Source organism: Camelus bactrianus, chromosome 12 (genome assembly GCF_048773025.1).
Source record: "Camelus bactrianus isolate YW-2024 breed Bactrian camel chromosome 12, ASM4877302v1, whole genome shotgun sequence".
NCBI lineage: Eukaryota > Metazoa > Chordata > Mammalia > Artiodactyla > Camelidae > Camelus > Camelus bactrianus.
Genome location: NC_133550.1, coordinates 69129552 through 69150443, shown reverse-complemented (window position 1 = coordinate 69150443; position 20892 = coordinate 69129552). Strand labels below are relative to the sequence as shown.

The window sequence follows — 20892 nt, the reverse complement described above, 5'->3', positions numbered from 1 at the left end:
GGCCTGTTTGCAAAGCCTCTAAGCCACTTCCCCCAGGTGCCCCCTGCCCTGGGGGAAAGCCCTTTCTGACATGGGCACCCGGGCCCCCACCCAGAGCGGGAGGGCCCACCTGGGGGCCCTGTGGCAGCAGCTAGGCCTTCGTTGTTTTCCTTTCCTTCCATCCCAGGACAAGCCCGCTCTGTGCCAGAGGGCGGGGGTCTCTCACCCGTTGTAACAGCTCCAAAGGCCAGTGAGGTCCCCTCACATCAGGCACAGACTTCAGATGGCTCACAACCCACCACCCAGCCGCAGGTCCCAGGGCTGATCAGTGTTTCGTAAAGAGCCGCTGGAGCCCAGCAGGCGTGGCCTCCCCCAACCGCGCACAGCCACGGACGGGGGGCTCTCAACACAGCAGGGACTGCTCTTTGGAGACTGGGGTAGATTTCCCTGGAAAGGGGGTCCTTTAGACTCGGGTCTCCTTTGGGAGCCCCTGGGTAGGGCTCTGCTCCCGTGTCTGGGGGAGTGTGCGGGGCTTGGCTCACAGACCCCGGGAAGACGTGAAGAGGTGCGGCTGTCTGCCTCCCCACCGGCTTGGAGAGGGCGCACAGCCTCAGAGGGGATGGCGTGGGGTTATAGGCCAGGCTCTGTCCACTCGCTGGGGGTGGGGCCTCAGGGAGCATACTCGGGGGTCCAGGAAAACCCAGAGGGCTCTCGATTAAGCGTCGTCTGGCGGGCCCACCACCCGGAAGGAGGCTCTGTCCCCGCCCACCACGCCAGCCGCAGCCCCTCCCAGGACACCGCGGCCGGCGAACAGAAGCCATGCTTATCAAAGGATTTTTTCTTTATTTCCATAATTTAGCTGAATCAACACAAAACTGAATACTGTAAAACAAGAAAAAAGTGCCGTGACATAGGAAATCTCCCGGTCTCTGCCCTGGGAGAGCCTGCACTCGCTGTCCGAAGAAACAGGCGGGGAGGGGGTGGTGGGGATGCTGGCAGGGCAGGGCAGGGCAGAGGCGTGCCGGGCCGGGGGCGCTCCCGGGCCGTCCTGCTCGCGGAGCCTGGGGCCGAGACCGCGTCCTCGCAGGCAGCCTCCTCTGTGATGACAAACAGAACCTTGGCCATCCCCTTCCCTCCAGGATGCAGACACCTCTAACCCGGCGGCGGCGGCGGCAAGGCGAACACTCATGGACGTCGGAACGGGTCTTAAATAACTGGGCTTTCTCTCCTGTCTTTAGTCTGTGGGTGTGGGGACAGCTTCTATATAGTCTGGTTTTAAACTGGTTTTTAGTAGCATAGAGCTAGCATGACGCTCCGGTTAATCGGACCCTTAGGTAGTACGCCTCAGCTAAAGCTCAGGGAAGCAAGGGGACCTGGCCTGGGGGCCCCTCATTCAGGGGGCTCGGGGACACCGCCTCGCAGGAGGCTGTGGGGAGGCCGGGGGCCCGGCCCAGCCCCCGCGTCTCCCCCTCGGACGTGAAGACTGGGAAGGAGCGGGCATCTGACTGGGAAGAAGGGACTGGCCGCCCTCAAGACCTGTGAGTGTGGGAGGAACAAGAAAAAGGGAGACAGATCCGTCAGAGGAGCCGTGACCAAAGGCCTGCTCACCAAGTAGGGCATCGCCCGGCCCAGACCAAGCGAGAAGCAGCAGGCCCTTCCACCGGCCCAGGCCGGCGTGCGGCGCCACTGTGGATGTGGCCGCAGCTAGCCGCCCAGCCCCGCCCTCCCCGGCGCCCGGGAGCCCAGTGTCCGGGGCTCCGGGCCCCGCCGCCCGCACCAGAGCCTTCGGGACCGCCCGGGCTGCCACAGTAACTGTTAAATAGGGCTTTCTACAAATATACGACATATAAAAACTGTTAAATATATAACTTTAGGCTTTGCAAAATACATTTAATGATCTCTTTCAAACAAGGGTTACTTTAGTTTTCTTTAATTTGCTTTCTGGAGCTAAATGGTGATCTGATGAGACAGCCGTCATGGGAGACCCAACATGCTCTTGGCGAATTCTGGATTATCCCACTACCAGATGGAGCTGCAGAGAGGCGTGTTTAACTGGTTAAAACAGAAAGTGAGTTTAGTACGATCAAGTCCATCTAAGTACAGAGGAGCGGGGTGAGCACGCGGCCTGGGTTCCCGGGGAGGCGCGCCCGCCGGGTCTGCTGCGTGGGGACATCGCCCGCCGTGTCCCGCAGAGCAGCCGCGGGGTCCTCCGGCCGACCCGGCCCCTCAGGTGGCACCACAGTGTCCTTGGGGCGGAGGCCTCTGGCGGGGCCGCCCCCTCCGCCCCGCCGGGGCCACCAGCATGTCTCTGCCCTGTGCCGCCCAGTCAAACCCAGGGACTCTGATGGTGAGGGCGAGTCCGCGTTAAAATAGATTTTGATCTTTGGTCTATTGAATATACTGAAAGGGTAAGAAAATAAAAGCGATTCGGACAGTCTGGGGCACCAGGAGAGGCCACTTCTGCGCCCGAGAGTCCGTCCTCCCCCGGGCCGGTGCTGTCCTCCTTCGGGCCAGCTGGACTGCAGCCTCCTCCTCCTCCTCTTCCTCGGTAGGGAGGGCGGGCCAGGCCAGGCTCCCACGGACGGATGCCCGGTGCAGCCCCGCTGTGTGTCCCAGTGTCCCAGGCCTCACTCCTCTGGGCAGCCGGATGGACAGACTCAGCTCAGGAGGCCCAGGAAGCAGGTGCCCTTGACGGGCCACAGAGAAACGGAGGGTGGGCGGATGACGGAGAATGGTGTCGTCCTCGACGGACGGGAACCGTGGCCAAGGTGTGGACTTGCCAGGGAGCCAAGGCCACTCCCGGGGCCCCTCTGGGGCTGCGTTTGTCAGGAGACCTGTGGAGCAAAGAGAGGAGGGCTGTCAGCCTCTGTGGACCTGGAGGGCCCCGGTAGGGGATGGCAGAACCCAGCAAATGTCTGGGAGGCTGGCCTCGCCCGGACAGTGTGCTTAAGAGATGCCAGCTGACCTTCGTGGGGACATAAAACTTGATTTCTGACCTGAAGGCTGGAGGAAAAATCTACACTTGCCACAGAGAGAAGCCCCAGGGACTCCTCCTTCCTCCATGCCCTGGGCGCCCCACCGGCCCTTGGCCATGGCGGAGAGCACGGCGGAGCACTGTTGGCTGCCAGTCTGGGCTGTGTGTCCTCCGCCCCGTGCGTTACATCCGCCTGTTTCCCCAACCAGGCCTTGCACACAGCGGGTGCGGCATAGCTGTACCGACAGAGTGATGGGAACGTGTGTGCCTCATGCCCACAGGGCCCCTGGGAGGCTGCAGGGCTGGGGTGGTGTGCACGTGCTGGCTGACGAGGCCCTCACTGTCCCAGAGTCCCAGGAAACGCGACAGGACACGCAGCTCACGGCCGTGCAGCGACCTGTCAGTTCCCAGTCTCAGCTCTGGGGCGGCGGGAATATCACCGTTAAAATGATGGAGACAGAACAGCCTACAGCTTCCACGGAGTGCTGCAGCCACAGTGGTGGGGCCCTGGCTCTAGAAACCTCCCACCCTATGTCTCCACTGGGCACTGGTTCCCTTGTCCTCTAGGGTGGCCCCAGTCCCAGGCAGGGAGCCCAGGGCCTGGCATCCCATAGACAGTCTCCTGGTGGCCACTGCCTTGCAGGACCCGGCTCGGTAGGGCTTGGGGCTGCCTTTTCCTGCCCTGTCTCCCTGCAGGGCTCAGCTCTAGGGGTGGGGACGGAGGAGACTGGACCAAGCGGGTGTGAGGGGCCCAGGAGGGGCCTCTCCAGATGGGCTGGGGGCCTGTTCTTAGAGGCTGGGTGGCCCCAGAAATCCCAGCTCAACTTCTGACCCCCCCCCCCACCTCTCCTTACAGAGGCTCCTGTTGGGCCCCGGATCCACCCCATCCTACCTGAGCCGTGCCTCCTCCCTGGGGCTCCCAGCAGACTCCCATCCAACCCCGCCCATGTCGCAGGTCCCCGTCCCTGCCATGCTGGCCGCACCGCGGCCTCTTGGGTGCTCTCAATTCCTCGGCAGCGCCAGGCTGTGCGCCCGCTGTCCTTGCTCACCTGGAGCCCCCCACCCCACCCCTCTGCAGACAGCTCCACCCGGGGCACCACCTGTGACCTGCCCTGACCACTCATCCTGTCCTGGAATCAGCTGGCGGGGGCCGGGAGAGGGCCCTTGTCTTCACCCAGTGACCAGCTCAGGGGCAGTCTGGACACCGGCTGGAACTGGTCTCCACCTGGGACAGACGACGCTTCTCCCTGGGGCGCCTGGTCTGCACGTCTCCCCCAGCCCTGCCAGGGCCAGTGCGCCGCATTCACCCCTGCAGCTCCCGATGCCGGCCAGGAGCCAGGAAGAGAAGCTGCCCACTGGTCAGGACTCACTCAGCCTCCTCTCCCCCAAGCCTGTGGCCCTGGAACCCGGTGGCAGGCACAGGGCTCCAGGGAGCAGCTTTGAGACCCTCGGGCCCCCCGAGGCCTCCCTGCATCCTGCCCTCTCGTCCCCAGCTGTATGCGGCAGTGCCCTGGACCCATCAGTGGGGGCCGCTTCACTGGTGTTTAGGTGTTTTAGGCCCAGGACCACCCAGCAGGCTGATGGCAGCGCTGGACCAAAGCTGAAGGGGTCCGGGGAGCGTCAGTGTCTCGGCCCCCAGCCCCAAGGCTGCCTGAGGCTCCAGGTTGGCGGGCACCCACCGAGGAAGTGAGGACAGACGTGGGGCCCGCTCGGGGTGATGGGGGCTCCTGAGAGAAGCCCCAGGGGCAGGTGGTGGGGTGGGGGCCGGGTGGGGCTCAGCTGTCGCTCTGTCTCCACCTACCCAGGCCAGGCCCAGAAGGGCGGGGACGCGGGGCGCAGAGCCCGGGCGTGACATGGCCTGTGCCCCGTGACACAGCACGGGCTGGGCGCTGGTTTCTGCTGCAAAACCTGGCAGAGCATCCAGATCAGGGTGGAGAGCTGGCCCCCTGCCCCACACGACTGTCCTCTTCTGGGGTCAGAGAGCCTCCCGCCCGGTGTGGCAGAAGCAGAGATGGTCTCCCGCCCCCAGCCCGCACCTCCACCCCCAGGCAGAACAGAAGCAGGCCTGGGGCCCTCCCGCCCTGGCCCGGCCCCTCTCTGCCTCCGCTCTGTCCATGTGCAGCTGGATCTGGGGCCGCCTCCCTTCCTGTAATCTGTGGGATTCTCCATTACAGTCTATCGCACTGGGGTGGGGGGCTCCCTTCACTGGGTGGCAGGGCTGTGACCAGTCATCTCCGCCTTCGCGTCCTATGCGGGTGTGCAGGGACGGCCTGTCCATCAGGGGACCCCACAGTCGGGGGCAGCAGGAGGAATGTGGCTCCATCCGAGAGCTGCCTGCACCTGTGTCCAGGCATTGGCCCCGGTCCTGGGGGCCTCATGTGCCCAGCTGAGCCTCCCCCTTGGACAAGGTCAAGGATGCGTTCCCTGGGGCCCCGGGCTGAGCGGCCAGAAGCTAAGCTTTCCATGGACGGACATGCCTGAATTCACAGAGGGGGAAGGCACAGGCACCTCCGGTGCTAAGAGCAGCAGGCGGGGCTCCTGCAGGATGCCAGGGCCATCAGCCATCCCCGCCCGGGGCTTCGCTGCCCCAGAGCCACATCAGTGAAGGAACAGGGCTCCCACACCCACACCGAGACCAAGACACAGCTCCAGGTCACGTCAGGAAGAGGCTGGAACCCGGGATCCAGGTGTGGCCGGGCTGGTCCTCTGGGTACCGCCCACCCTTGTGGACGCCGTCTCACGTGTCCACACGTGGCCCGTCCTCTGCCTCGTCCGCTTCATAGCAGGACCACGCTCCTGTGGGGTCAGACTCACCCCGGGACCTCATTTAACCTCAGGCACCTCCGTGCCTCCAGATGCAGTCCTGCTGTGGGTCAGGGCTTCCACCTGTGACCCTGGGGACGCCCTTCAGCTACAGCCACTGCTCGTGGAAGAGCGGGTCCTCAGGTAAGTGATCCGAAGGCTCTCAGCTGCCTCGCGTCTTCTTGTGCTTATGAAGCAGGTGGAACAGCCAGCCGGCCCCGCTCCAGGCAGAGCAGGTGGGCAACTCTGTCCGTCATCTTCCCCCAAACACAGCGAGGACCCAAGTCAGGAGCCCCCAGAGGCTACACAGCCAGCGGGGAGAAGCCAGGGTGGCCTCAGGGTCCCCACTTCTGTCCTCCCACCGCACCCCCGGCGAGGGCTCCGGTGCCGCGTCGGCCTCTCCAGGCTCAGCACAGGCCGGAGGCCCTCCTCTCCGGGGCCTCTGTGAGCAGGGCTCCTCCTTGGCTTTAACGCACTGCAGCCACTCAGCTCCAGGACCGGAGGAGCCAGGCTGCAGGATGAGCTCTTTGCTGCGCCGATCAAGGACCAACAAAGGGCAGGAGTGCGGTGGGCACCCAGGCAGAGCGGGGAGCTCGAGTGAACTGGAAAGAGCCAGCACGTTCGGGCCCTGCTCGGACCACCCCTGCAGAGCGGACCCTGCGGGTGGGAGGACAGATGCTGACGCTGCACCTGCTGGCCAGGGCGCGGGGCTGCTGCAGATGGCGGAGTAGCTGAACCGCAGGGGATGGAGGGCTGAGTGTGCGGGAGACTGAGCGCTGAGAAGGGGTCCCCAGCAGAAGGAGATGGAGAGGGCACCAGAGCAGGCTGCTGAAGGCAGACCTGGAGGGGGGCGGCTGGAACCCCCCAGCCCCCCTCCCCAGGCCTGCCCTAATGCGCTTCTCAGGCTTTACAAACCCAAGCAGGGAGCCTGGAGATCAGACATCAGCTTCGGACGCAGCAGGGCTGCTCCAGGCATCTTATCTGTCTTAGCCATCACAATGCCCATCGCTCAGCTGCCTGAGAGGACGTGGCACCTGGACGGGAGGGAACTGGGGAGCAGGCAACAGACTGCTGTCACCAGGGCACTGAGCGAATGTGGGCCAGCACTGACCACGCAGCCCTTCTGTGCCATGAGGCAGAGAGCTGGGGAAGGAGGCGCGCTGGGAGTGCCAGGGCCCTTCGGGGAAGGTGTGTGCTGTTCTACTTAGCTTTTACAGAGAACCAGACTGGAGTTTATTTTATGCAAGTTGGTAGCTGTGAATTCCAAGCAGGGCTAGGTCAGGGGCCACACCATGGTGTCCCCTTGATGGCAAATCCACCCTCGACTCTGAGGGGTGATCAGCGAGTAGCCGTTAACGCGGTGATTCAGACCCACTCCCTGGGGGGTCCTGTGGTGAGTGACCGCCCAGTACTTCCTCGGGGCCTCTACCAGCTCCGAGGGCCTCACCCCCAGCTTTTCTGCGAGGAAGACCCCTGCTTAAAAAAGACCGACAAAGACCGCAGAGGTATGGGAGGCTGATTAAACACCCAGTGACAGAAGCGTCCCACAGAACCGACGGCGTTCTTCACAGGCATTTGAAAAGGAACGTTGACGGGAGTGTGTGTACGTGCAGGGGTGTGTGCGCATGTGTGTGTGCACGCATGTGTGTGTATTCTGGACAACTCCTCGCCTGGCCCTGGGGGGCCTTTGCATGGCTGTGCTGACCCAGGGCTCAGAGAGCGTGCGGTGCAGGACCCTGGCAACAGTCACCTCCTTGCAGCCACCCCAGTGCGCCCTCCCTGCCTCACCATCACCCCTCCCCGACAGAGCTCGGCCTGGGGTCTGTCACCGGTGAGGTCTGGGGTCTTGGGAAGAATGTGGCTGAGACCCTCCGTCTCCACATCCTCTAAAGGGGCGTCTGAATTGGGACCACACAGGTGCACGGCTCCCCCTTCCACGGGAGGAGAGGGTGTGAGCAGAGCACGGCTGCCCCCGACAAGCTCACCAGGACCCCCTCACCTTCTCCCGCAGGACGCCTGCACATCCGAGAATCAAGGCCCAAGAATGCTCTGTCTTGGCTTCTCTGGGTCTATGAGCCCCGGAGTAAATAAACGGAAACTGGTCCCTTAGTCCCAGAGAAAGTGATGGCACCCGTCATGGGGTTCCCTGGGGGTGGAGGTTTGCCAAGGATGTCTGTTCACGAAGTCCCGCCGCAGCCCAGGCCCCCTTCTCTCAGGGAAGCACCCGGCACCGTGGCCCAGGGCCCTGCACGCGGCTGTCGGCCAACCATCCGGGGGAGCAGCACGCGGCCCGCACCGCACAGGGCAGCCAGGAGGCTGCTGGAAGTAAACCGCACGCCCCAGGACTGTGGCGAGCAGGACGAGGTGGCGGATGCAGAGGCGGACGATCCGGAGGACCTGCCTTCACAGGTCCCACAAGTGCCTTAGTTCCTACTCCATTTTCTAAAAGTGAAGGCAGGACAGAGGTGGCGCCCACACAAGAGTGTCGGGGGGAGACTCTGTCAGTGGAACCACAGCCACCAGCGGACACCAGGGACAGACGCACAGCCCCTGATCCTGCCGCCACCCAGGTCAGGGCGCCGCCTGGAGGAGCGTGCCGACCTCCGGGGCAGCCAGGCCCCCAGCGACAGGCGCGAGGAAACAGGCCTCAGTCCTACAGCACCCAGGACCCGAATTCTGCCGCCTGGGAGGGAGCCTGGGACAGGATGCTTCCCGGAGCCCCAGGCGAGTGCAGCCCGGCCCACACCTGGATTCCCCTCAGGAGACCCAGGGAGAGAGGCCGGCCGCGCCACACTGGGCTTCCAACCCGCTGAGCAGTAAGACGGTTCCCAGTCCAGAAGTGCATACCCAGCACCAAAAAATAACGCTCCCCGGTCCAGGGCCCGGCCCCAGGCCTCGTGCAGGGACCCCTGGCTCCGCCCACCCTGCAGGTGGTGGGCACCTGGCCTCAGTCTCACTGGGTCCTGGGTTAGGGAAGCCGCTGAGAGCGCCACTCCACCTGAGGGAGGCCTGGGACCCCTGCAGCATCCTGTCCAGGTGCCGCCCGGCTCCTGCCGGGAGGTGCCCCGCAGGATGAGGCCCCCAGGCTGAGGCTGGCCCTGTTCCCCTCACGGAATGTACTTGGCCCAGCTCAGCCCCACCCATGCCCTCCAGGGAGACAGGATGCTGCCCCCACTGCCTCGATGCTGCTGGTACGCTGTGCCGGTGTCCCAGGACGGCCAGGCATCACCCAGGTCACCCCAGCTCTGCAGCAGGCTGCCTGGACAGCCACACACACTCAACTGCCTGGGGACCACCAGCTTCCCACGGCTTTTCTTAAGGGAGGGTTGACAAGTGCGCACCAGCCTCAGACCCCTGCCCTCTCTGTCCGGAGGCCGAGTCGGCCTTTGAAGTCCCACCCGTCACTTGCCTAATCCAGTCCCGCGCCAGCAACGAGAGCCCCGCTGGCATCAGAGGACGACGGCCCCGGCCGACTGCGGCTCACAGCTGCCCTGTCGGCCCAAGCTCAACGGCGACGCCAGCAAGGCGGCCTGGTGACGGCAGGGTGGGCAGGTGGAGGACGCAGCCTCGGAGGTGGCAGCAGAGGGGCCCCCGCTGACCCCTGGCCCCGCGCAGCGGTGAGGGCGGCCACGCGTGCCTGGGAAGCTCGGGTCCACCCTCGCTGATCCATTTCCTGTGTCTGCTTTCAAGGGGTGGGGAGGTCACCTCCGCACTGGACTCAGCGGAGGGCGCAGTGACCCTGCCAGCCGCCAGCCCGTCAGTCAAACCCTTTCCGGCTCGAATGTCCTTCCACATCTGTCTGTTTGCAGCAGCGTCGGAAGAGGAGTGCAGGGTCACAGCTCTGTGTCTGACATTTTGAGCCACTGCCAGACTTTTCCCAAGGGGCTAAAACGCACATTTCTGATTCTCTCCATGACGTCGTCTGAGCGCTTTCGGGAAAGACGGGCAAGTCTCCGCGCTGACCGGCACCCTCGAGGCCGTCCCCGTGCTGACCGGCATCCTCGAGGCCATCCCCGCTTTCGGTTTTAGGAATTCTCCAGCTCTGGGCCGTGCGCCCGTGTCTGCGTGCTACCCCCACCCGGGGGTTAGGAACCAGCTCCTGCTGGGTGGGTCCCCCGATGCCCACCTTGTGCTCTGCCTCTGTTCTCTGGGAGGGGAGCTTGACTTTCCGAAGTTTGGGATGTCAAGGTAAGTCAGGGCTGCGCCCTGAGAGGGGGCCCTGCAGAAGGCCTCGGTGTCCTCATCTGTAAAATGCGGGCCCCGGTGGCTGTCAGCCTGGACAGGTGGATCTGTGTGCGTGGCCAGAATGGCATCACTGAGTGTCCGCGACCATCACTTGCCATCACCGGTCACTACTGAGCACCGCTGTGCAGCGCCCTCCCTCCCCGAGCACAAATGTTCACCTGGACTGGGCCCCCGCCGTCTCAGAATTTCAGGTGTCATAGGTCACAACTGTAATCCCTGGGGATTTAACCTGGGATGTGGTGCGAGGTTCGGGATCCAACTTGCATGTCTGCCAAACATGAAGCCGGTTTTCCCAGCACCTGCTGTTTACAAAAGTAGGCCGGGGGCCAGGCCTGGCCAGCAGGTGGCAGTTTGCCAACCTCTGATCTGGACCACGGCTCATCTGTGTCTATGAAAGCTTACGGCCGAATACAAGTGGAGAACCTTCCACGTCCATAATGGGTCCAATTTAATAAACTTCCTAATTAGTTTCCAAGGCATTTCAGGTGACTCTCCAGAGTTTTGTTCCTTGTCTGTAAGCACCACTGACCGCGTTTCTCCCATCAAACACTTCTGGGAGTGCATCTGCCGGAGCTTCGCTAAGAAGTCCCCAGTCCCCAGGTGACTGCAGGCCAGCCTCATGACAGCTGGCCCGGGCCTCGGCCCTGGTACAGGTGGGGCAGGGCCGCCTCAGTGCAAGGTGGCTTTGGTTTCGGGGGGACGCCGGGCTGCAGGGAGGCCCGCCTTTTCCTGCAGGCTGGCCTGGAGGTCTGGGCGGTCACTCCTCTGATGTCTTCTGAGAAATAAACCCAGTGTCTGCCTGGTGCCTTTTTCAGCGTCTTCTGAATTAGAACACATATTTTACTTTTTTCCTGATGTGGTTTGCCATTCCGCCCGATTCTGAAATATTAAAATGTATTTACATCTCTTACGTAAACCTATTGTGTGCTGGCCTTTTTTGAAAGGACTGCAGAAGTCAGCCGGTGGCTACTTCACGCAGGTCGGGAAGACGTGTGTCCCAGTCATCACCGCCACCAGAGAAGGCACGTTCCAGGAGGCAGGGGTCCCAGAGAGGTACCTACACCCCCAGAACAATGCCTGCTCCCTGAGGGCCAGGCGCGGCCCCAGCCCACGTCCCAGACTCAGAAGTCTTTGTTGAACGAAGCGGCTTTCTTGTGTGCTTTTCTTACTCTCGGGACCTTTCCGGCTTCAAGATTTCACTAGTTCCTACAAGGAAAGTGGTCATTTCCACATTTTCCAGTTTGAGGGGAGGAGATCCCTGCGCTCCGAGCATTATTAAGAGTACGCCAGTTAAAACCGCTCAGTCTGGAACTTTCACTGGAGAATCTTAGCAGTTCCCACTCCTTTAGTTATGCTTGGTGATTTCCCCCCAGAAAATCATACACGCAATCCAGTTTCCACACAGAGCGCTCGGCAGACCGGCTGTGCAGGACAAACTCGAGTCACGTGAGGCCGCAGTGCATGCTGACCTCCCTTCCTCCCTCCAGGCTGACTTCCTAACTTAAAAAAAAAAAAATTTACACATGACAGAGGTAAAAACACATTTTTCTTGTGTTGCCAGAGATGCAACAATCAATTCCATGCTTTAAGAAACAGTGATTAACTTTTCTTTTTCATCTTTACAGTTTTCTCCTCTCTTTTTGAGGATGGCTTTTCCCAGAGCTTGGGTTCTTTGTTTTCATTCTTCCTGAGTTAAAAATTAAGTGACTGAAGACACAGGTACACAGATGAGTCCATCCGTCCCCAGACCTGCTGGTGCCCCGTGTTATCCTCAGCACGTTCGAAATGAGGCTTAACAGTAACTCAAATACACACACGTCATGGTCCAGTAAGCACTGGCCCCGAGGAACGGTGTCAAGGTTCTAACTCCTCCCGTCCTTACAGCAGCCCCGGGAGTTGGGGAAGAGCATCCTGCCCATTTTACAGATGCAGAAACTGAGCCACGGGGGCGAAGTCAGGTCCCTGAGGTAAGCTGATTACAGCTTCTCTGCCCAGGAACGGAACCAGGAAGGCTGACCTCGCAGCCCGCGTGTGACCTGTGGGCGTGGCTGCAGATTTCACTCCATCCCTCAACTAATGAATTACAGGGAGGTTCCGGTTGCCAGCGTTATGATTATTATTTTGGGTATGGTTTTAAACATACTGCGTTGTGATTGGAAAAGAAGGTTGGCAAACTCCTTCCTCTTCTTGAGGTTTAATTAGTAACTTGGATCACGGACACCTTCATGGAGGTTTCACAAATGGCAGGAAATCAGAAAAAGCCTGTTGAGAATGCGGCTGCAGACTCAGCCATGGTGATTTTATTATTCAAAACCTCTTTGCCCTGGCTCTGGTTAGCACTGTTGTCGGTGGCGTTTACTCACTCTTAACACGGATCTAAGAGTTGTTTGAATTCCAACTAAAAATTGTGTTTATGGTCAGTTCGCTTCCTATAAACTCACGCTGATCAGGACGTGAAGGTTTCTGTGATACCTGAACTGTAGTGGATTGACGTGTGTCACTAATCATATGCACGTCTAAGGTGTGCTAACACACGCCCGCGGGTTGCTCCAATTTCATCATTTTACCTATGATTTCCTTTCCATTTCATTTGCCTGGTACCTCTTTGTTCATTATTTGCTTTTAAACTCTTTGTTTGCTTGTACGAGTGCCCTTAGAAGGCAACGCGTATTTGGCTATTTAAAAAACCTGGTTTGATAGTCTTTGCCTTTTAGCAGAAGAAACTAACCCATTTACATTTATTGTCACCACTGGTGCTGAATTTCTGTCATGAACAGTACGTTCCACACTGATTTTTGGTTCTCTTTCTTCCATGATTTATTTCTTTATACAGTTTTCCATGCTTTTTCTTCCACTGTAGTTTAGAAGAAATCATGTCTTGTTTCTATTAGTGGCGGCTTTTATGTCAATTAAGTGCACTTTTAGTGATTAAGCCACTTCCATAATGATGTAAGTCCCCTCTTTGCAGGAAGAGATGCTGACTCTTCTCTGCCTGCAGCTCCCCACAGTCCCCGCCGGCGTTGTCAATTTAACCCGAGGTTACAAACCAGTTCATTACTTCACAAAAATGTTCTCCACAATGTACAGAGAAGGTTAAATGTACTGTTGCCAATTCTGTCAATGGTGTCACCACGGCCACAGGCATAATTCCTATCCAAGCTCCATGTAGTTAGTTGGCATCAACAGTCACCACTGATCTTCTTACCCGTGGCCTATGACCTTTCCAGTCACCAGCCACTCATTGCTATTTCTTTGATTGGCTCCAGACTTCCGTCATTGACTTTTCCGGAAAGGTACGTGGGTGGTATACTTTCCACATCCTCGCAAATTGAAAGCTGTCCTGTTTACTTCCTCTGTCCAGCACAACAACCAGAAACAGGACTGCGTTCACAAGTGGAACTCTTTCTCGACAGATCCCTGGAGACGGTCCTCCCTCTCACGCTTGTTCAGGTCTCCTGAGTTCAAGGCGGCTCGTCTGTCCTCCTGCCCTTATGTTCTTCCCCAGTACAGCCTGGGCGATTACGCAGATTTCCTTCCTTCTCTCCATTCCCAGGTGGTGCAGGGAGCCCCGCCCTGGGCGCTCTGGTTCTGCTCTAGATGGGGGCTCCCCGCTCAGGGAAGCTTCTTGGCAGACCTCTCTTACCACTGTCACCTGGCCATTCCTTCTGTCCTCGCCCTGGTGGCTTCCCTGGCGGTGTCCACTCCCTCAGGTTGGATGTGGAGCCTCTGTCTTCGTACTTATGGCTTCTCTCTCTTTGGCTCCGTCTCCTGCATCTCTGATGAGTTATCTCTTGGTTTGAGATGTGTCCACATCACCGCATCCACCTCCGCAGGGGCACTGCCATCATCTGCAGCTTCCGTACACATCCCCATCCACCCTGACGGCGGGCCCCTCTGTGTTTAGCCTCTAGTCCACCCAGCAAACCTCCGCACGTTGCATTTCACCCCAGGCTGCCTTCTGCTCTGGCTCCGTGCTCCCAGGTCACAGTCACAGCCTCTGTGTCTCCGATGCTATAAGCAGACGCTCTCCTGGAGCCTGTGTCTCCTGCAGGGGACTATTTCCAGAGTTCACCCCGCCTCTAAGTCTTCAGGAAGTGCTGCCTCCCACAGACGGGGCTCGTTCGCTCACGGGCCTGCGTTTCTATTTTGGCTGCGATGCTTTTTTATTCCCTTGTAGATGGAACGGGCCGGCAGGCTCAGGGGGAGCAAGTCTGCATCCTTCCTCTCAGCTCCCGGCGGGGTGTGAGGCCCTGCCTGCCCCAGGCTGGCCGGGAAGTTCGGGGTGATGTGCAGAGACCCTCGATCTTCATGGGACCCCAAAGGCGGCTCGCCATGGGGGCTGACCCCGCTGAGAGGTCAGAGTTTTGAGGATGGCCGATTGGTATGCCCCCTCCTCCGACTTTCTCCCGCCCCACGTCTCTTCCCGCTACCCCTGCCCCTTCCAGGGCAGGGCACCCCCACCCCGGCCTCTCCTCCCGGCCAGGCCACTGGGGCCCAGGCTGCACAGTGTGAAGGGGGGCGCCCAGGCGGGCAGCCACCTCGCCTGCTGGTCTTCTCGCCACTGCAGCCCATCACGCGCCCAATCCTACGAAAACCTGAAGCCAGGTGGCCGTGACTGCACCAGGCCAGACGCACCTAAGGCACGCGCAGTGGAGAGACGTGCCCGGTGCCTGCTGCTCCCGCCACACGCGCTGACGACCAGATGGGCGGGAGGGCTTCAGGAGGCATCGGGGCGTGGCTCCATTCTGACGCAGCCATCAGGAGCCTGACCACTCCAGAATATTCTGGAAGGCGCCGCAGGAGGACAATGACCATCCTTCACCTGCAGAGACTCCCTGGGTGTTTAGAAGTGTTTCCTGTCCATCAGTCCCCTTCTCGAAGCCCCGGAGACCCGTGAGCTCAGCCTGGGGCACGGTTACCTCCTGCACAGATGAGGGAACTGAGGCTCAGAGAGTGGAAGGGACTCCCGCCAGGTCACCCACCCAAATGTGCATCACAGCCGTCCCAGGGGAGGACGGCCCGTCGGGACGGCAGCTCTGGACCAGCTTGGAACAGGGAGGTGCAGAGAGGCCATGCCAGGCCAGGTGGGCCTGAGATTATGCTCTGGTTCAGGGAGGAGGCGGGAGGAGGGGACCCAGGGACGGAGGTGCAGTGATGACGATGCTGGTGTTGGCACCGTCCCAGCACCTACATCACCCGGTGTGTCTCAGCTTAATGGGGAGTTGACATTTCAAGTAATTTGGATCGAGACACAAATCCTTCCATTTCATTTTTCAAGACTGATCTTTAACTAACGTCTCTGCCAAATGCCGTATTTCACGCCCACTGCGGCGCCCGGAAGCCATGGGGAGGGGGTGGCGGTGAGGCTCCTCCCCCTCAGGGCTGCTGTGTGGGCGGCGGGGCAGGGCTGGGGGCGGCGGGTCAGGGTCACCTCGGGGGGCGAGAGGGCAGCTTGGGTGCAGGTGGAGCAGATGCCACAGACCCATGGTTGTTCTGAAACAGAACCAGAACCACGCTGGGGTGGGAAGGACGTCATGGCCTGGAGGATTCCCGCCGTGCACGTGCTGACTTAACTCCACCTCAAATATAGGACCTGATTCTCACAGCACCGTTAAGAAGGATCAGATTTAGTGTTGTCCTTTACGAAAAAAAAAAATCACTAAGCAATGACGTGCGTGAGATTACAAGGACGTAGTCAACCTGTATTTGACTTTGCCAGTATTTCTGTCCAATTAGTTCCTGAAACCTGGAATCAACAAATAGTTTTCATTCAAGAGGCCCTCCTGGGAACGGGGGGCTTGGAAATTTGTCAGCCCCTATTGAGGACACACTGCTGACGAGGCGGGAACATGCATGCTTGCAGGGCTGCCGGGGACGCACAGCCCCAATTCCGAGGGGCCCCTTCCGCTCCCGGAGCCTCAGGGGCACTCTGAGCCGGGCGCAGGGCCAGGGGAGGTGGCAGGCCTGGACAGCCCGTGGCTGGCATGGATGGCTGAGATGGGCAGGGTCGGGGTAGCGGGTTCTGGAATGAGGAGGTTCCTGTTCAGTGCAGTAGCTCTGCAGGTTCCTCCATTCAGGACACACGTTGTGTCTACGGTGGGCCCCAGCCTCCCTTAGCATTGCTGAGACTTGGAACCACGTGGGATTCTCAAATCCTGGGCTCCCTCCATCAGGCTGAGCTGCAGGATGTGGGTACCTGGCCAGGGCCCTCCTGTCCTCCTCCAGTTATTCAGCAACCACGACCTCATGTTCTAAGCAACAGCCACCCTCTCAGCTCCCAAACCAGGCCCTCTGGGGATCCTCCAGGGGTACCCGCTGCCTCCTGAGATCTGGGGACCGTGAGAGCTTCATTCCTGCATCCCAGCATCCAAGATGGAGCCAAAGAGGATGCAGAGCAGGGAGGTGGTGGGGGCAAAACTGAGGTACTGATCTTGGGGCCCGGCTGCCCGTGTAGGGTCAACAGGACGGCCACCCCAAGGTATGGACCAGCAGGTCAGAACTCAGCTGACCAGACCCTGGCCGTGACCCTGTCCTCTCAGCAGGCTGCCTGGCATCCCTGTGGCATCAGCACCACCCTGACCCCACCGTCTTTCTCCACTGGACACATTTCCTCCGATTTCAACCCTCGCCATTTATGTAAATCATTTAAAAAAGAAAGATTCAAAGAACAGCTACTTGAAGGAACCCTGAGGCTAATGAAGCACTGTTACCGTGAACAGCCACCAGCGAGGGGTGCCTCCTACTGCGAAACTGGCCGAATGTCCGACGGAAATGTTGTGGGCGTGGTCAGACCCAAGCGTTTTGCTTCTGGTCTCGTTTCTCCGAGAAGATGAAGAACGTCGGTGCTCAGGGGGCGAGTGGGGCTGGGCCAGCCATCGACGCCGTGTTTACATACAGAATCTATTAAAATGTCCAGCTATCATCGCGGTGATGAATAGCCGTGATTCAAAGAACAAAAACGGATTGCCGACGGGGATCGGCGCGATGATGGGTGCTGTTTACGGTTTGTGCAGGTTCTGAGTCACGCCTGGGTGAGCACCCACCGTCCGCTCTGTCTCTCGACACCTTAATCCCAGACCCTCCTGCACAAAAGCCTCTCGCCTTTGGGAGGACGTGGTGTGCACAGAGGACACAGGTCCCTCCTGGGCTCCTTGGAGGGCAGGTGGCGGATGGTTAGCTTGGGGTGGCGTCCACGCACCTCAGCCCCTGGATGGAGGGTGTCCCCTTCAGCACCCACTTCACTCCCTCCAGGTGACGCCCTGGCCCGAGCTGCAGGTGCCCCGTGGACCCTCCTTCCTGACGTCTCCTGGCTACGCCGGCTCAGTGGTCACCCCCTTGGGAAGTGGTGCCCGTGACCCACGGGAGGTTCTGGGGGGAAGTGCTTGTGTCCACCATGCGAGTGACCAGACCTCCCTGGGGCAGCCCAGCAGGCAACGGGGCAGACATCCGGGTGGATGGATGTGAGTGGAGGAGACGCTGGACCAGACCCGAGGCTCCCGGACATTCCCCGTGTACTGTCCCCTGCGGTGACTTTCCTAGGGAAGCTTCAGGTTATTCCACTCCCTGGCGCCTGACGCATTTGGGGCTCAGCCACAGCTTTCTGGGAGCATCCGTCAGGGAGCCCCTCACCCCCTCCCTGGGGGAGCCCTCCCGGAGCCCGTCCTGAGGCAGCGGGCCGTGCTGGCTGCACACAGCGTCCTGGCCCCTCCACCCTCAACCCCGGACGCTTCACCCGCGTCCTCCTGAGGGTGGGGCCGCCTGCGGGCCTGCCCCCCCACCCCGGAGGGCCGTCCCCGTCACGGATTCCAGGCGGGCGGTCTCCCCCCTGCCAGGGGCGGGGCTGCGCGCGTGGAGCTCCAGCACTCCCAGGACCCCGCAAGGGCCGCGCTGCCGCTCTCCGGCCTGAACGCCGCCGCTGGGGAGCCAGATACCCTCTGATGTCCGTGTCTTTGAATGTGGCCTATTTTTTCCCTCTGAGTTTTCAGAACGTGTTTTTCATCTCCCGTGGCCTGAAACTTCACGCTGACACACCTTAGGACGGGCCCTTATTCTTCCGTCTCCGGCCCGGGGTGCGTCCCCGCGCACAGGCGGCGGGGCTTTGGGCGCCACGAAGTGTTTAGAAAATTCCGCTTTGATGGTCCGTCTTGGCTTCTCTCTATTTTTGGCCTTATGCTCTCTAGGCCTCCCGGATTGCTCTTGCCATCTGCTTTCTCCCCCTTTCCTACTTGTTTTTTTAAGTTCTACTCCTGCTTTTCTGAGATGTCCTCTGGTTGACGTCCCAAACACTACCTGGGGTTTCAGCAAACTCTGCCGCACATGCGCGCACACAGACACTCACACACCACGTGTGCGTGTGTGGCATCTCCAGAAGCACTTCCGTCTTCTCACTGCTCTTTAAATAACTCCTCGCTCCAGGAAGCTACCACCTCGTAACAAACAGCACCCGACCCGGGGGTTAAAGCCACAGTGGCCGGTGAGCCTGTCGGCTTCACTGTCCTCTCCAGTGCTCCGTCTCCTCTGGGTCCCTGATCCCTTCTCCCGAGGTCTGTGTCTGCCATCTCGCTCCTCAGGGATCCTGTGACCCCACCATGCAGAGGATTGGGACGCTGGAGCACCAACGGGTGGGTGGCAGGCTTCACAGAAGGCCCTCGGAGCCCAGCTCTCGGCACCCCCCCCCCCAGTTTTCTGCACTGGGCTTGGCGGGGAAGAGCGGAAGTTGGATGCACAGGCAAGAACCACAGCCCAGGACCGCCCAGGACCGCCCAGGGTGCAGGCAAACACCAGAGGCCGGGAGAGGCAGGAAGGACCCTCCCCGAGACGTCGGAGGGTGTGCGGCCCCAACGACCCCTGGATCTCAGACTTCTGGCCTGCACCCTGTGAAAGAATGATTTTTGTTGCTCTAAGTCACCCGGAGCGTGGCCACTTATTACGCAAGATGCTCAGACCCTAAGCTTCTCGGGAGAGAAGTCCCGTGTCCTGACTGTGCCCTCGGCTCTCAGGGCTCGGGGTTTGCGGGAAGTTCCCTCCACCTGTGACGCTGGCGTTGTGGGGTCCAGAGTTGCTCAGGTGTGATTCCTCCCCAGGGAGAGCCCCTGGTGGGCCCAGGCCCTGCAGGATGCACAGGGTGCCCCACCCAGGGGCCAGGAAGGGGGCACCTGGGAGCCCCATGTCTTTTCCACAGGCCCTGCTGTTCCAGCGCCTCCTCCACTCCACACACAGGGGGTCCTGAGCCCCGACTCCTGCATCCTGGGGGCTGAAGACCGAACCAGCCCCCCCCCCACCCCCCGGGGTCTGGCTCAGCTGGCCTGAGTCCACCCGTCCCCCTTCGGCTCTGCTGCTGCCTCTGCCCCCTTCAGCTTGTGCCAGGGGAATCGTGCCCCACCCCTCCTTCACGTCCCGCCCCATCAGGGTTTCTAGGTGGCAGAAGCGGGAACAGAGAAGTGGGACCCACATTCCCACATGGGACCCTGGAATTTTCCTTCTCCGTTACCCTGCCCTGTCAGCCGGGCCTCAGCGGACAGTGCGAGCCACGGAGCTGAGGGGGAGGCCACCCTGCAGCCTGGCTCGGGGAGCGGGAGCTGCATGGGTGTCAAGGAGGGGACACTGCTCGTGACCTTGGGGAGAGCCTCGGATGTCCACCCGGTCACCTTGCCCAGGGCAGACCAACATCACAGTGCACAGACCGGGCAGGAACGCAGTGCCTGGACCAGGGATCGCGGGAACCACAGGTGCCAGGTTTCCCCGTCCCCGCAGGACTCTGGGTCTCCAGCTTTTCGCGGCGGCCTGCACCGGTCACTGCGTCACCCCACGTTGTGACGTGTGTGCATCGTGGAATGGCCGTCACCCTCGAGACCCGAGGCGTGCTCTGACATTTTGATTCCATTTCTTCCTCCTTCTTTCAGATGCGAAGCGTGATGCACTAAATTACTTCCAGCCCCGCTGACGGGGTGATGGCCTGCACTGGGAAGAGCAGTGGTCTAGGGACTGCAAGCATCCGCAGATGCCCGGGGGTTCAGCTGATCAATTAATCGATGTAGCACACGTATCTCTGGAAGCCCTGAGTGAGGGAACCGGGGTGGCAGGGCCACGGGGCGGTGCCTGCCCTCGGGCAGCTCACGGTTCGGGTGACACAGAGAAGGGAGCAGCCATGGACCACTCAGAGGAGCGGCCAGGCATGATGAGGTGGGGGTGGGCTGGCTGCCCCTTCGGGATGTGGCCCTGGCTGCTGGGCACCGGGCTGAGAACCTGGCAGCTGGGATGGAGTTAGTGGTCTGCGGCCCACCAGTCATGAGGGCTCTTAAAGCCCGCCTCACGGAAAACCAATTTATGGTACAATGTGAAGCCCCACGCGCTAGTCTGCCGTCTGCGAGGGGAGCTAGGTGCAACCGTGGGCGTGGGGCCGCGTGCTCCAGTTGTAAGTGTTTGGGTCAAGAGCTCAACTAACCTTTTAAGAAAGCTTTGAAAACAGTCACCGTGGGCCTGGGGTTCCATCAGAGCCAGAGACCCCTCCGCAGACAGTCGGGAAAACGACAGAGCCCACTGGACCCACAGTGTTGTCACTGGTTCTGCCAGCCCACGCGCCCTGGGTCCCTGTCCTGGGTGGGGAGGTGACACGGGGCCACCACACAGGAAGGAGGTCGCGGAGCATCACCGCCCGTGTCCGCCCCCTGCAAGGAGGTACATGCCTCCCGTGTGAGCGCTGCCCTCCCGGGGGGGGCCGATCAGAGACTGATCGTGGGGCTCAGGCAGAGCCAGGGCCGCTCTGGAGTCGGGCGGACCCGGCAGGCTCCAGCCCCGCCCCCACGACCCACTGGCCAGCTGCCGCCAGCATCTCAGCCTCTCACAGCTGCAGTTTTCACGGCTGAAAAGCCGAGGTGAGGCTTCTGAGTGCG

General features: G+C 60.7%; 1 protein-coding gene across 2 annotated transcripts in view; it reads right to left on the bottom strand.

Annotated features, from left to right (window-relative positions):
• Positions 1-802: 802 nt before the first annotated feature.
• LOC123616957 (chemokine-like protein TAFA-5) overlaps positions 803-20892 on the bottom strand; it is a 169489-nt gene continuing 149399 nt past the window's right edge. For both annotated transcript variants that reach the window (XM_074375780.1, XM_074375781.1), the window contains exon 4: positions 803-2813. In XM_074375780.1, coding sequence (XP_074231881.1) covers positions 2805-2813 — 9 coding nt within the window. In that variant the 3' untranslated portion in view covers positions 803-2804. The remainder of the gene's footprint in view (positions 2814-20892) is intronic.